The sequence below is a fragment of the Zingiber officinale genome, chromosome 9B, assembly GCF_018446385.1.
Source record: "Zingiber officinale cultivar Zhangliang chromosome 9B, Zo_v1.1, whole genome shotgun sequence".
Classification (NCBI taxonomy): domain Eukaryota; kingdom Viridiplantae; phylum Streptophyta; class Magnoliopsida; order Zingiberales; family Zingiberaceae; genus Zingiber; species Zingiber officinale.
The window spans coordinates 48,788,613-48,806,070 of record NC_056003.1 but is presented as its reverse complement, the minus strand read 5'-3'; the positions used below and the strand labels follow the sequence as shown (position 1 = coordinate 48,806,070).

Genomic DNA, 17,458 nt, shown 5'->3' with positions numbered 1-17,458 from the left:
TCTTAATATCGTTGAAACTCATTTATTTTATATGCTAATGTAAAGCCCTAGTTTTGCCAAAAAGTTGAATTTGAAATTATATTTTGAAAACAAATTTGATAGAAATCAACAAAAACACATCTGATCATTTCATTTCATTTTCCATATCAAAGCTTAGATGCATGCACTAAATTTAGTTATAAACTGTAATCATAATGGAACATCTTAAACCATATCAATGGTAGAACATTTATAAGACCTCTCAAAAGGCGAAATCACTCCGAAAGTTAAAAGAAAAATGAAACTAACATGCCTGCACGACACTAAGGTTGATCGTGTTCAACTGGAGCATCCATAGGTGGTTTGAGCAGGGCATTATCAGCAAATGCTGTCCACATTAACTTCACCTTCATGCTGAAACCTTCCTCTTTTTCGGCTTTAGCCTTTTGCCATGCTTTTCTGAAGATTTCTCACCATCTTCAACCTCAGATTGTGTGGCGGTATCACCTATTCCATCGTCTTCATCTTCTTGTCTTGCAATCTTACTTCTCCTTTTCTTTATTTCATTCGTCTCCTTGGTTTCATAAACTTGACCATTGTCAGAGGTGGGCAATTCCTCTTTGTCTAGTTTCTTGGTTTTGCTTCGTTTGCTCATTTTTGATGCTTCGCTGCTTCGAGCGCTGGGCAATACCTCATCCTCTACAGTCTCATTATCACCAGCACTATCATAATCGTGTACCTGTGTCGCACTTGGTTGGGCATGTCGATTACCGCCTGGACCTATAAAGAAAAATTCAATACACTAAATAAATGCACCAGAAAATAAAAAGAGATCGGCTACGGCTAGTTTACTGACAAGCTACTGGGTTAAAATGTTGACTCTACAACTAAATGATAATTTAGTGGCAAGCACCGCTACCATATATAACTTTGCTATAATGTATGATAATGCAATGTACTGTTCATACCCAAAGATGGAAGAATCCATTGTTATAAAAGGGAACTACATCTTACTTGTGATAGGAAATAACACAAACAAAAAGTTAATATAATAAAGATGAATATTTGGGATTGCAAAAAAAAGGAAATAAAATTAGTAAATTTCAGAACAGTTAGGTTTAACTCCACTAAATCATAGCATGACAAAAAAATAAGTTAATGATAAGCACGTGTTTAAAAAGGGATTATTAGATACGTTGAAACAATTGAAACTGAAGGTGTGAGGAACAATAAAAGTCCAATTTTTTTATCAACGAATTAAAAGTAATTTCAAATATTTGAGTATTGCAAGTTATTAAGAATTGCAAAGAATTTGACGAAGGGATAACATCCATCCATGTAATTAACCCCAAATAGTTACGGAACAAGCCAGATACTTCTTGTGTGTGTGTATATATTTCTCTAAGATCAAGTTTTACTTGTTAATCTCAGCCAATTCAATGTGATTTGCTTGAGTTGGAACCAAACCAAGAAGAGTTGATTTGATTCTGGTCAATGTATCTGATGTGTTCAAGGGCTGCCAAAAACTAAAAATACAATTGGAAACATATAGATCTCAGTGGATATCAAGCGAAACTAGGGAGAATCGGCAATTTCCAGCTGATTTCATTAAAACTGAAAGTTTCCAACATGGGAATCTTTCGAACAATTTATCCAACGGGTCTAGGGTGCAGCAACTGGATGTGACATAAAGGAGAAGAAACGGAGGTGATTACTATAAATCTAAACCTAGATCTATAAGCCCCCTAGTTATTGATTATGTGAAGAAATGAATAAAATTAGAGATACAATTCTACATGTTTCAAATTTTGAATTTCCTCCTCCCTTTTTCAGGTCTTTCATTTCAGTTCCTTAGCTTTAGGATAGGGAGAATAAAAAAAAAGTGAATGGAAGCTCAACAAAAATGTGATAGATCAAAAGATCAAATTTGGGGGAGAGGAGAAAATCTAGAAAAATGATGCATCATAGAAAGCAGCTTGGAAGAAGAGAGAGCAACGAGGGGGTAGGTCTGACTTGAGGAACGTGAGCAGAGGAAGCTACCAGGACAACCCCAAAGGCATTCAAGCTTTTGGAACAAGAACCTGAGTTAGTAAACTAAAAATTATTCTATCGCTAAAGTAATTTAGTTCTAAGATTACGGTTCTATCATCTATGCTATTTTGATAAGTAGGTTGATTTCACTTAAAGATTTTGATACAACCAACTTAAAATGTCGATCCAATACAGCCAGTTAGAGTCTATTCCTATGTTTTGTAATGGCTGATAGATAAATATCGACATTTGGCATCCATGTCTAAGACATGAAATACCATTTCATCATGTCAATCAAGTAAAAAAAAGAGAAATCTAAGGCACAAAACTCCCGCCAATAAAAGGTCCTGATCAAATCATATTAGATTACGCAGCCTAACCCTACATTGCAAGAGACTGTTTCCACAATTTGAACCATCACAAGGTCACATGATAACAACTTTACCATTGCACCAATCAATTAAACTACAACAAAAATTTGAAACGTGATTGTTGGTATCAACTTATTCCATAAATTCTAAACAAGCCTCAAAGGTAAATGAAGTTCTATTTTCAACTTGGCGGTTTGCTAAAAAAAACTAAAAAATGAAGCTAAGAGTACAGATTTATCAAATGGTCAGACAGAATTTATTGCTGTCTGGTTAAATTAAAAAAAAAAAAAAAAAAAGCTTAATAGATGCCTGTAGAAACAAATGACATTGATTTCTCAACAAGTTTGTTAGCAATAACATTTTTAAACAAATTTCGGAAATTTACACCTGATAAGAAACCGAGATTATACATAGGTGCACATCATAGCAGAAGTTAAAAACTATCAGGATTAATAGAGGATACCTTCATATGAAAAATGAGAATCAAATATCACATTTGTGAGATGTTGCTTGAGGAAGACCTATTCATGATAAAATGAACAATAATCAAGGAGATTATACAAAGCAATCAAAAGACAGTTACCTTGTTTGCATGCAAACTTCTTGAATAAATTAGTCAATCTTCAGATGTTATAAAGACTATTTTTAATTTTTGGGAGTAGTCAATCCATGAGCATATTTAATAGTGTGTATAACCAAGGAAAATATAAATGGTTTGAGAAGGCAAGTTCTATTGTGTGTTCATATCTTTATGATTTCCAAGGCATTATCATCCAAGAAAACTAATACCTAGCGGAGAAGTTGATCATTGGCTGCTCATCCTAGTTCATAATCATGCTTGTGGGATGCTTGACTCGTGACCAAATATGTACCTTAAGTGTGGAACTAGAAAGAAAAAAAAAAAGGCAGTCCAATGCACGAAGCTCCCGCCAATACGGTGTCCCAGAAAAGGGTCTATTATACGCAGCCGTACCTTGCATTGCAAGAAAATGTTTCTACGACTCAAACCCATGACCACTAGGTCACACGGCAATAATTTTACCGTTGAAACCAAAAAGAGTGAGAAATTAAAAACCAAAACAGGGAAAAGTTTGCATCTGCAGAAAGCAGGATTGGCAACTACCAAGATAGTATAAAGGAGCTACAAGAGTAAGCCACATAAAACCATATGCATGACAACTATAGCATAAGTTTTATCACAGTTCATAGTGAAATCATAAAAAACTTAACTGTAATCAGAGATATGGCAATTCCAAACGGAGATTAAAATTTGATCATTTAGATAGTTTATTCCACAATTGCAAATAAATTTGAAGGTAGTTAGTTCAAGGCATAAAGATGATGCTTGCAACTTGCAAATTTCATAATCGCAGAGCATTACCATATATCCAAAAGAAGTGGCAAAATTTAATGACTTCTGAAACTTCTGTATCAACAAAATCATTTTAGAACTGCTGTTAGACATACCGTAGATAAAAGCTGTCTCGTATTTGTATCCCAGACTCGCAAATAGCAGTCTAAACCTACAAACCAAATAAAAAAGTGGCTGAAAACATCACCACTTGAGACTACATAAAATGTTGGAGCAAAAAATGCTTGTGAATCAGTTTTAAATAAGTGGAAAAAAATCATTTATTATCTTACTTCCCACAGGCAAATAACAGTGGCCATTCACAGCAATACAACTTTGTCACAGAAAAAGGGACTAGGTCTGAATGCCTTGTTGAGCTTGGCTCATGGTGTTTAACTATCTTAGCAAGCTTCTGGTTCCTCCAACAATGAATTGAATTGTGTCCAATGTACTTATGAAGGTTAGCTAAGCTTAATGCCTCATAAATTGGATGGTTGGCATGGCCACAGGGTTATGGCCTTAGAACATTAAGTACTACCAATAGGCAGAAGCCTTGGTATGTTATCCCTCGTCTAAGTGGAAAATTTGCCTCACATGCAGACCAAATAAAAAAACAATATTTTCCTTTCATATTTTACAAAGAAAATATAGCATAGAAAACTCTAATAGTATACAAAATTTGAGATATATCACCTATTAACCAACTACATGTCTTTGAAACATTTATTCAAGATGCAACAGTTTGAATCAAGTAGTTCTTTTACTAATGAAAAAATGATGAGATTAAGGACCACAATCGTGGAATAAATAAGATATAGCTCTTACCACAAGATGCTATTACCGAAAGTTCTGGATGTTTTCTTATAGATCTGATGCTTCCAGAGCACTTGCCAGTAAAACCTCCAAGCAATTTTCCTGAAATTTATTGCCATTTAGTCACTACTACAATTGATTCTCAAGAGCAGAATCCTAGTAACTTGGAATCAACAGGTGACAGATCAATTTTTCAAGCAAACTGGTTCGTATGGTCTTAAGATGAAAGAATTGAATTACTGCTAAATGGTGCAAACCAATGAACTAAGATGAAAGACACTAGAAAATAATTGAACAAAATAAACATATTTCAGAAAGAACATATATGATAGAATAATATATAGGTGAGAATGTTATGTAAGCATGCGAAGGGGAGCCTTGACGTAACGGTAAAGTTATTGCTTTGTGACCAAAAGGTCACGGGTTCGAATCCTGAAAACAACCTCTTGCAAAAGGCAAGGTAAGGTTGCGTACAATGGATCCTTCCCCGGGACCCCGCATAGCGGGAGCTTCGTGCACAGGATTGTCCTTTTTTTTTTTAATGTTATGTAAGCATGAGTAAACAATTGTTTCTATTGCAAAATTTTCAAATTTACAACTAAAGAAAATACTTGACTCGTTATTTCAATTAATTGACTAGAAGAAGAAGCATATTTTGGTTGGTTAAACATGGCTTAAGCGAAAAAAAAATACAAGTTTAACATAAGGCTAATTTGGTATTCGATAATAAAATCTAATTCATTAAAAGTCCTCATGCACCCCAATTGTTAATTAAAAACGCATGAGGGTGTCAAAATACCAGCGTAGGCATATGGGACACCATATTATTGCCCAAACAAGAGCAGGTATCCATTTATCAAACAGAACTTGGTATAGTCAAATCATCTAATAAGCCCATAATTCATTAAAAGTTCTCATGCACCCCAATTGTTAATTAAAAATGCATGAGGATCAAAATACCAGAGTAGGTATATGGGACACCATATTATTGCCCAAACAAGAGCAACTATCCATTAATCAAACAGAACTGGGTATAGTCAAATCATTTAATAAGCCCATAAGGCAATTAAACCATCGTGCAAGGACTATGTACTTGGTAATGTGTTTCTGTTAATTGCATACCAATGTTTGCAACCATAGTGATTATTTTAATATACTAGTGAACAGAACTTAAATGCCATAGCATATATTTTTGTTATCCTAATTGGTTACCCATAGTCCATGTTGAATGTTAAATTTCGTTGGAACTCTTAGGAAACTATGTCTGTTCCTACAGTAGTCATGACTCATGAGGCAACTTTCAGATTTCAGTCAGGTTAAGTAAAACTTTTACAAGTTAAACAGCATAAGAAACAAAAGAAATCAGTATGCTAGACAATGAAATAAACTAAAATTTTTGTTCGAAGGATTTACACTAGATCAGGACAAGAAGAGCAGTATTTGGAAACATCGATAGGAACAGAAAAGATTTGCTAAGAGGAGAAAATAAAGAAAAATGTTAATTTAGGAGGCATATAATCGATGGATATGCAACAATAAACAACATGAATAACAACAACAAGCAAACAAATGGAAAAATATAAGCCGCTGCACATATTTAACACCGTACCTATAGGATAATTAGCAAACTATCACTTTTACCTGTTCTTATGTCAAAGGAACCAAGGTCTCCAGAAGCATTGCCAACATAAACTTTATAGCCATGTAGGTCCGGACAGACTGCCTTGATTGGAGTTTCCCTATAGTCAACAGACATAACAGGCCGCCTTTGCGCTGAGGTATCATAAAGACGAACCTATCAGAAAACATAGATTTCAAAAAATAAGAACAGATTATCAAATATTCTGGAGAATGATAAGAGCAGATTATCATTCTTCATTCCACACAAAATAATAATAATAATAACTAAGGATAGACCAAATAGTATAACATTTAAACAAGAGCAATAAAACAAATTGGCTGCAGACCTTGATATGTTAAAGATGAAGGAAGTGACAGGCAAACTTATAAGAGAGTAAACTTCAGAGAAAGATTATGCTCCAAATATTAGCAAATTCCTGTGATACCTGATGATTGTTCGTGCCAGCTGCAATCTTTCGATGATCTTCTTCACTTAAAAAAGAAGCAGCAGTAAACCAAGGAGGAGGGGATAAACCAAGGCTATTAGGACGAGGCTTAACAGGGAACAAAAAGAAAACAGTAACTTCTCAGTCATTGATATATAGGAGAAACTTTCATTTCTATTATGCACCTAAAAGAATATAATGACTAACAGATTTTGCAGTCCAGATTCGGGTGCAGTTTCCAAGATCCCATGTATTCACTTCAACGCCCTTCCTGAGACAAATGTTTAAACACAAACTAGTAAGATAACTTCCATGGTATGCTATGCAATTTCAAACCCATTAAAGACAATGCAAGGAAAAGCATACAAGATTACACAACTAATCAGTGCTTACCCTCCAAACAAGGCAAAATTCTCACTTTTAGCCAATGAACTGCATAATATTTTACCGGCAGAGCATACATTGAATGACATTTGAGAACCAATATCAGAATCATGCAGCACACCACTCATGGGAATAGATTTCAAGCAACCATTTCCATTTTCCATACAAAGAAGTAGTGTGGCAACCCTGAAATACATGGCAAACATAATATACATACAATAGAGTTCTTGCTAAAAGATGCATGTATATTAGAATATGCACAAAATCTTGGTCTTCATTTTTGCCTAATTCTGTTTTCTTCTAAAACCACCATCATCACCACAAAATGAAAGTCCAAACGATCATATATGGATGCTCTCACAATGAAAGAACCAAACGCCAATGTTTTTAAGGTGCTAAGGTAAAAAAGTAGGACCTAAGTTCAAGGTGCAAGCATGCTTAGGAGAATTGAGGTGTGCACTTCAATCAAAGTATGTGACAAGACATATAATGCGTACATATATAATTCATAAAAATTGAATTGATGTAACACCTTAAATCACCTATTAGTAATTCAAATGTCAACAAAAAACCATATAATATTATACTACAGCTAGAGTGGAAGGGGTAACGGGTAGAGGGAGCCCATAGAAATATCTCAATTTAAGATAATAAAAATCTGATAAAATTGATTTGAATATTATTAATGGCATAGTCACAAAGATCAATAGCGTGACAAGATCAATGCAGCTGACCATAGATAGTTGAGATTTGGTTCTTACACGCCATAATAATGATTGATGATGACAATGCCAATGTTGATGATTACTCAATAGAAGCAATATTATCACAATTAGTCATATATATGATAGGTTTAATTAAACTATCTGAAGGATGCAAAGCAAAACTTCAGAGTGCAGAGACGTTACAATTTTTTGTGCCTTGCGATGGATTAAAGAAACATCATGACACATTTGGGTATAAGAAGAAAAATTATTTTATATCTTACTATTACACCTTACTCCCTTTTCTAAAGGCGCACGGTACCTCAGTTGTATTGAAGTAAAGTGAAGTCATCTCAACTAGTAAAGGATTCTAGTCTAGCATGAAGCGATTAGGGTGTGAACTCTATACCAATGTGCCCTTTTAGTATCACTATCCAAAAGAAACATGCCTAGTTGCCATTTTTTCATATTTCAATATGTGACAATACGAATCCAATCAGTTATCTATACTAGAAGTATAACCTATCTAAAGCCACCTCATCTCAATTACTTGATGCTAGACCCTAGAATCCTTTAGTAATTGAGATGAGATGACTTTATCTCAATGCAATCATGATACAGTATTTCAATTGCATTGAGGTAAAGTCACCTCATCTCAATTACTAAAGGATTCTAGGGTCTAGCATCAAGCGCCTAGGGTGTGAAACCTGTCACCGATCTGCCCTTTAGTATCACTGTCCAAAAGAAACATGCCTAGTTGCAATTTTTTGTATTTTGTTGGCTTACTATTCTAAATAGCAATTATGGAAGTGCCAATTAGTAGTCCAATCAACCATCATATTTTACCCAAAGAGTTCTTCTAGTTTTAAATAATAATAGTTATAATCTCCAAATTCAAGATTTTTGCTTGTATTTCATGACAAACACCATTTATTACATCATCCAAATTTTAAGATTGCCTCTTTTGTAAAATCAAAGATATAAGGGCCTTTAGATATTGAAAATTGATTAAATTTACCTAGAAGACAAATTTATTCCTTTGGTTTTAAGGAGATGCAAGCCGACAATGTGATCATCTTGACGAGAGGTATCTGATAATCCAAATTGTTTGGTGTGAGTGTTGCATAAACTCTCTCCATTTAGAGAATTTAGAATCTCAACCTGATTGTTAAATAATCAATGGGTATTTTAACAGCCAAAGAAAAAGGAAGATGTAAAGCCGTCCAATTAGTGATAACTTACCGAACCATTTTTGCGAGCAACAGCAAGAAGCTGAAAATAAAAAAACAGTTAAATGCTCATGGAGTCACAAATGGAATATGTATGTTAACTTGTTCTACAAAACTAAGAGATAATCATAGTTCAGTAACAGAAAACAAAATTCAAGGATAAAAAACTATTGAAAGAGATGAACTATAAATGAAGAACATAAAGGACTGAGAAGTGACTCAGGAAGCTGGCAGAACTGAGCTCTAAAATCCTTGACTCCCTTCAACATAGTTTATTATTACTAAATCAACATAGAAAATCATATGGGTACAATATCCTTGGAGAATAAAGATAAAATTGAATGAATTTACATAATCTAAAAAAAAATGAAATGATTTACAAGAAACTATGACTTCATAAAGACACCTTATCTCAAACATAGTAAGCATCTAAATGGCAGAGCAACCATGATACTCGGCACAGCACCAACCAATATAAGTTTCTGATAGGTTTTCCCCTTTATTAATGAGCTTTGAGTGTATATCACTGAATCTATCGACAATAACTCAAAACAAAGCAAACATGATGTAACAACATACCGGTTCAATTTTGTCATCAGCATAAGAAGCTGCAAGAACACCAGAAGAAGCATCTGGCTGCCCCCATCTTTCTACTACCTTTAGAATTCCAGGATTACCATGAACTTCAACAACTGTAAACACATTCCAATACAACAAAGGAACTAAAAGTGAATGTAGATTATAGACAAAACAACAGAGTTAGGCAAATAATGTGAGTATAAAAATCACCTTTTATGAGGCCAAGTGCATCGGTGGTCAAGGCTCTCAGAGGTGGACATCCAGGGCACTCAATTGCACTTGTTCGAGGCATCTTTTGAATGTCTTAGGATCTTCTTTATTTACCTATATACAAATTTTTAAAAACAACGTGGCATCTTTTGAATGTCTTAGAATCTTCTTTATTTACCTATATACAAATTTTTAAAAACAACAATTAATAAAGCATGAAACCACAGAAGACAAATGAATTATATGTAATAGAAAGTTCACTTAAAAGTACATGGTAAGTGTAACCGTGTAAGACAAAAGCCAAAACAATCTAAAAGTTTAAACAAGGTATCATTACAACTAACTTCCTTCACCAAACAAGGAAAGAAATTCTGGCACTTGTGAAAGAATGTACACTCACTAGTAATGATAAAATACACTCTAACAGGATCAGCAATAATAACTTGAGTTTTTACATCAGGATCGGGGAAGAGAAAAATCAACTAAGCACCTAGGTAATCAGATCAAGACCCTACTTCAGAAAAACGGTAATTCATAGCATGGTTTCCGGTGCCGACCCGTGGGCAGTTTTTACTGTTCTGGAGGATCGGCACCAAGACACCGTTCTGACACTGGATTGGCAGAGAGGAGAGGGAGAGGAAGAGGCGAGACCTTATTCCGGAGGATCTGACACCAGATTGGCGCTAAACCCTATAATATTGATATTTTACTTTGCAAGAGACTATTTCTGAGGCTCGAATTCATAACCTTTAGGTTACATAGCAGCAACTTTACCATTGCACCAAAGCTCCCCTTCAATTAGACTCAAAACTAAAAAATATAAATAATCTTGATTCGAATTCAATTTGAATCGAATTCAATTCAGATTGTTCGAACTTTAATTTGAACATAATCGACTTATAATTCGAAATGACTTAAATCCGAATTCGGTTTTGGTTGTTCAAACCATAATTTGAGCGTACTTAAATTAAAATTATGTAAAAAATGAACAATCAAATAAAATATTATGAGTTTGAATCCAACTCGAAAAAATTATTGAACATATTAAGGTTTAACTTGAAATCGATGATTTCAAATACGAAACAAATATTTTTTGAGCCGGCTCAACTGCATTTTCTAAAATTTCCTTTTAAAAACAACCTTTTCACTCTTAAAATTTGATCCTCAATGCACTATCATCCCTTCCTAACCCTCTTTCATCAAGTATTGTCAACCAGAAAACACAATGATGTCACCTCTCGGCTTAAAATTACGCACTCAGGGTGTTTGGTTTTGGAATTTGGGCCCCATTAAACATCCTGCGCTATTGAATTGGTTACCCGATTCTCTGCTCCACTCTAAATGCATCATGCAACATTCCACCCATTCCAAGAGAAGAGAAGAAAGGAACCTACCCAACACTTGCTGCAATTAAATGATGCAGCGTCAATTAGTCGCTCAAGGAGGAAGAAAAATGCTCCTTTACTTACTCACACGTACACTGCTGGAAATGAAGAAGAACGACGATTCTACACAAGCAAACTCAAATAACAGCAACACACGAGTCCTAGGGGTGTTATCGCTGCTCGAACGCGTATGAAAAGGAGATGAAGGGGTGCAAGGAGATGAATGCCGCTGCTCAACGAAGAAGAAGAAGAAGAAACCTTTTTTTTCTTCCGGAGACGGAATTCGTATGCAGCGGCGAATACCCGATCGGGCAGCTGCAGCAGCAGACGGAGAGGAGGCACTCTATTGCTCCTCCTGGAAAGAAACGAGAGGATGACGAGCTTGTGGGGAAGGACCGCAGGCGGCGATGCGTCGGCTCGACGCAGGACGGTGCAGGTGACCGGGCAACGGCGACGTGGGAACGGAACGTCGCCCTTGCGGATGAGAAGGGTTTGAAGGGTTAGATACGGATTTATCAAAACCTTAGGCACGACTGAACCAGACTCGTTTAGACTGGTTCAGCACTAACTATATCAGGCAATTGAGTCAAGTCAAATTGAGATTAAAATGAATTAATAAAACTTTGAATTTGATTTATTTAAATGTCGCCTTGAATTAAAAAAAAATAAATTAAATGTCGCCTTGGGATAACGTGCGGTGATAGACGATAAAGATGATTCTTAACGAGAGTTCAAATTTTACATTAAACATTTTAAAATATCTAAAAAGTTCAAATTACTCATAATATTTGGCATAATATTTGACGGAGAAATGATATGTTGCGAGAATAAAACTCACGAGAAATTGTGGGAATGAGTCATTCATTTCTACGTGGAATAAAAAAATTGTACGAATCCTTCTCTCTCTGTCCATCTTATGTTGACTAAAATTTTTCTTTGACTAAAACCCTAAACTGCGCCTCTCCCTCCGATTTCTCTTCTACAGAAGTTGTCCCTCTCCTCCGATTTCTCTTTTGTGCCCTCTCCTCCGAGTGGGGGCTTCGCTTTTCCAGTGTCACCACCCTTGTTTCCTAGGGTATCCCCAACCCTAGGAAAGACTCGACCAACCCGCGCCACCATCCATTTTCGATAGATTTCGAGATCTCCGAGTGCTGATCCCCTCCTTGGAAGGACGTAAGTGATTCCAAAGACTCATTTCGTCTTCTTTGTTTCGCCCCTTTCACCTTCTCTGTCTCATCCAAATTTGGCATTCTGCTGTCGTCGCTTCTAGAAGTGACAAAGAAAAAAAACGGACGAATGCTCTATATCAAGTTTGGCATTCTCACCCCAAAGACTCTTTTTTAGCAAATTTATGCTGCGCTTTGCAGATTTGTGATTCGAGATTTTTTTTATGTGACTATGATCTAATTTACTTTATTGTTTATTTATTTGTAATTCTTACAACTTATCTCTTGCTGTGTTTTACAGATTTGTGATTTGAGATTTTACAAATCTGAGATTTTGTTATTCATGTGACTATGGTCTGATATGTTATATTGTTTATTTATTTGTAATTTTTGTAGTATATCGCTTCTTGCAACATATCATTTCTTATAGCTTATCATTTCTCTTCTTTGTGCTCTATATCAAAGTTTGCTAATAGCTATTTTATTTGAATTTAGGTTGTAAAATTTTTATGTAGCAAGAACTATTAATTAAGGGTGATTTCCAAGTTTTGGGTGATTCATCAAGCTCAAATGGAGTTGATACTCCACAAATTGGAATGTGTTTTTAAGCTGAAGAAGAAGTTCATAATTTTTACAAATCCTATGCCCAGAGTCTTTGTTTTGGTATTTTAAAGTTGAGTTCCAAAAAAGAAGATGATGGCCAGCTGAAGTATTTTTCGTTCGGATGCTCTAAAAATGGTAAGACTGCTCCTAGAGTGAAAAATTATTTTTATCCTAGACCCTGTAGCAAAACGAATGGCAAAGCAAAGATTAATATTACAGTTCAGAATGATGGATTATGTGGCATTACTAGTATTCAACTTGAACATAATCATGCATTAAGTCCAAGGAAGTCAAGACATTTTAGATGCAATAAAGTGTTAAATTCCCAAACTAAGAGAAAATTAGAGTTGAATGATCAAGCGGTAATAACTTTGAGTAAGAGTTTTCAATCATTTGTTGTTGAAGCTGGTGGCTATGAAAACTTATCGTTTGATAAGAGAAAGTGCATAAATTATATAACTGAATCACAGAGATTAAGGCTTGGGAATGGTGATGCAGAAGTCTTGAATAATTACTTTTGTCATATGCAAAGTAGAAATTCAAATTTCTTTTATGTGATTGACGTAGATGAAGATTCTCGCATAAGAAATATATTTTGGGCTGATGCAAGATCTAGGGCTGCATGTGATTCTTTTTTTGATGTCATTACATTTGATACTACATATCTTACCAATAGTTATGATATGTTATTTGCTCCGTTTGTTGGAGTAAATTATCATGGTGAATCCATATTACTTGGTTGTGGTTTTATATCTAAAGAATATAATGAAACTTTTATTTGGTTATTTAAATCATGGTTGACATGCATGAGAGAACGAGCTCCATGAGCTATTATTATAGATCAATGCAAAGCCATGGAAATTACAATTCTTGAGGTATTTCTGGATTCTCATCATCGTTTATGTCTTTGACATATTATGAAAAAACTTTCAGCCAAATTTAGTAGTCATGCCAACTATAAGTTGATAAAGCGAAACTTGAAAATATTGTTTACTATTCTATGACATTTGAAGAATGTGATAACAACTGGAAAAAATTGATCGAAGAATTTAACTTGGAGAAAAATGATTGGTTGAATTCTTTATATGAAATTCGTCATAAGTGGATGCTTGTATATGTGAAAGATAAATTTTAGGCAGGGATGTCGACGAGTCAAAGAAGTGAAAATATGAATGTATTTTTTGATGATTATGTTCATTCAAAAACAACTTTGAAGCAGTTTATTGAACAATATGACAATGCTTTGAAAAGCAAGATTGAAAAGAAAGATAATTCTAATTTTGCATCTTTCAATTCAATCATTCCAATTATCAGTGGCAATCCAATTGAAAAGCAGTTTCAAAGTGTTTACACTAACAAAATATTCAAGTTGTTTCAAGATGAATTGCGAGGTTTGATGTTTTGTAACACTACATTTGTGAAGCAAGAAGGGTCAACACTCTTTTTTGAGGTGACGGAAACTATATGTGGGAAAGAGGGAGCAACTCCAAAAAATGTTTCTTTTTGGGTACAATATAGTGAGTTACAATCTCAGATGAAGTGTTTGTGTCGTCTCGTTGAGTTTCGTGGGATTGTGTGTAGACATTTGATGTCAGTTATGGTGAAAAGAAATGTCACTATAGTTCCAGAAAATTATATATTGGAATGATGGCGCAAAGACATTAAACATGGATATCAAGGAATCACCAATATTTATGATGATTTTTATCATCATGCAGAGTAACAACAAAGATATAATAATCTTCAACCATTATTACAAGAAGTGGGGCAGCTTGAGTCAAAAAATGATGAGAGGTGCTTTGTTTTAACAGGGATATCGAAAGAAGTAAAAAAAAGGATTATGGATATAAATATTGGTGATTCATTGGATGGTTATCAGGATAGCAATAAAATATATGAAGAATCAAGAAATGAGAGCAAACAGTTTCACAGTCCTCTAAAAGTAAGGTCTTGTGGATGTCCACCGATGAAACGAAAATAATCCAAAATTGAGCAAATTGTGAAAAAGATGAAGGCAAAGTCTTAAAAAAAGGTTTGGTTGTATATTTGGCGAAATATACTTTTGGTGTTATGTTTTGGTGATAATTGATTTTACTTTTATTATTTGTTAATATTGAGCATAAGTGCATCTATCTACAAGATTCTACAATTGATAAAAAGCAAGATGAGTTATCAAATATGAATTCTCCAAGTATGATCGATGATCAGTCCAGTAAAAATGTAAGTTAGACGCATGAAATTTTTTAAATTTAGAATGTATCATTTTACATTTCATTTGTATATGTACTTAGAGTTTGTAATTTTGACAAGAAATGAATTCTCCAACTTGTTTTAAGATGAATTAGTCATTTGTTTCAAGCTGTCAAAGATGTTTTAAAGAAAGCCTACTACAATATGATTGCGATCAATGATTAGTCTTTACAATATCTTGAAAGAAAGGTATGCAGAGCTTTACCTTTTCAATTTCAGCTTAATTTCAGTTATTCTTAGGTGAAAAATTCACATCTAATTTTGAATGTCTTTGCACATATCTAATTAGAAATGAAATGATCTGCAAACATTTTGTATTTTACTTTGCAACAGGTGATTACCTGTTGCCCCATAATTTGTGATCTCTGTCAAATACTAGGTGCTTTACTTCGTTGATTACTAGACAGTTAGTACCTTGCTAATCAAAATCAATTGATTTAATTTGAAGTCAGTGGATCTTGTTGTCTTGACTTTTCATACATTATGGATGGTGTGGCTAAAATTGAAAAATAAAAAATAAAAATAAAGATTCATGGGTTTTAACAGACCCACTCACTTTCTAATCTTAAACTTCTCCTTCAGCCCAGCAATTTCATCATCAGAGAGGTTTAAAACAATAACCTAGACAAGAAAATAGAAAGAGATGCATATCATTCAACAGTTATATTATAGCAAATATGCATTTACCAAGACACATATCAGAAAAACCAAAACATATTATGTTATTGATTTGGGAAACATCTTTGATTTTTATTCATTGAGGCTCTTATTCATTTTGCAGGTTGTGTACTAAGGACTGCGTCGGGGGAATGGAGTTGATGACAAAAGAGAGAGAATATGTTGGGCTTATGTTCATGACATTAAGACTCTTTGTTGTGTACTTGAGGGGTTGCAAGGTTTATGTTAGCCCTATGTTGGGTTCTCTTTTAATTGAAGATTGTAATGCAATTAGGTTTATGTTTCCAATTGAAGTTTATAAATAGTATCCAATTGCAGTTATATATCCAATTGAAAATTGTAATGCAATTAGATTTATATTTCCAATTGCAGTAAATGGAGTTGATAACATTGAGACTCTTTTTTGTGTACTTGAGAAGTTGTAGTTATATCCAATTGCAGTAGTATCCAAAATAAGTATATATCTCTGAAGTTTGTAAGTAGTATCCAATTGCAATTATATATCCAGTTGTCGATGAGGATGACAACTTTATCATCCAACTTTAATGCAGTTGCTTCAGTTCTAAGTATAAGTCCTACCTCACAGAAGCAAAAAAAGGATAAGCAGGCAAATAACTTTAGTTTTCATACACTAATACTCAGATGTTACACATTTACAAGTACAACTAATAGAGAGAGAATTTGAAACTAGTTGCAATGGAAATGAAAAGAAAAAGTTTCATTCATCTAGAATAAGAAAGAAACAAGATGAACCAAGATATTAATTTGACAAAAATGTAAGACCAGAAAGCAACCACAATTGCTTCAATCACATTATAAATCAAAATACTACCTACAAACTTCAATTAGAAATATATGGCCAATATAGGTTGAAGGCACATTAAAAAACCAAAAACACCTTTCATTACTTCAACAGTTATTTGCTTATAGCAAATTACATCAACCACCTCAAAATCATCACAATCCAAGTAAATACAACTACAACGATAGCAACTCTAAACTTTCTATTCAATTAACATATTTTAATTGGTTTCCTTCCATGAAGTCCAAAGAGTAGCTCTTAACCCACAAAAGCATAATATATGAGATGTTTCACCTTGTTCATCATTTATGTGTTTTTGAGTGAAAGATGTTGCTGATGAAGAACCAGCTGCCATGAATATTTGTTCCTTTGTCCTGCAATTTTTTTCATATCAAAAGAACATAAATCATCTACTTTTCTCTTTCATATCCTTGCTCAACTACTACAAATTTAGGTAATTTATGTTATACTAATACTTAGGAGGTCACACATAGTGTAAGAGATCTCCAGAGTATAAATTGTTGCAAATTTAAAATATCCTAAACATGACTTTCAATATCCTATACAAATTATATATTCCTTTGTCCTTTTCTAAATCAGGATTTCACTTCTGGGAACCAAACCAAATTGGTTAATAATAGGCATGTCTCGGGTTTGATAAATGAGATGCTACAAGAATTATAATAGGGCAAATAGAATGATAATTACATTTGTTCAAGGAGAATAGTCATGAGAAGAACTTAATGTTCAATGATAAGGGGAAGATTCATCAAGTGCTAAAAAAATAAACCCGTACAAAGGCACGGTTTGCTGGTGGAGGAGCTTTAGGGCTTAGGCGGTGGAATAAAATTCTATCC

General features: G+C 34.2%; 1 protein-coding gene across 2 annotated transcripts; it reads right to left on the bottom strand.

Annotated features, from left to right (window-relative positions):
• Positions 1–102: 102 nt before the first annotated feature.
• LOC122023964 (WD repeat-containing protein DDB_G0290555-like) lies at positions 103–11,651 on the bottom strand. Of its 2 annotated transcripts, none has more exons than XM_042582417.1 (13): positions 11,361–11,651; positions 9,718–9,895; positions 9,508–9,620; positions 8,942–8,971; positions 8,718–8,860; positions 7,005–7,181; positions 6,819–6,882; positions 6,612–6,719; positions 6,187–6,340; positions 4,558–4,647; positions 3,849–3,904; positions 2,845–2,902; positions 103–759 (listed from the first exon to the last, which is right to left on the bottom strand). In XM_042582417.1, exons 2-13 carry the CDS (start codon positions 9,797–9,799, stop codon positions 389–391), a joined length of 1,446 nt encoding a protein of 481 aa, XP_042438351.1. In that variant the 5' UTR covers positions 9,800–9,895; positions 11,361–11,651; the 3' UTR covers positions 103–388. The 2 variants fall into 2 exon arrangements, with proteins under 2 accessions (XP_042438351.1, XP_042438352.1); XM_042582418.1 differs by having other exon boundaries at positions 9,718–9,831.
• Positions 11,652–17,458: the final 5,807 nt, after the last annotated feature.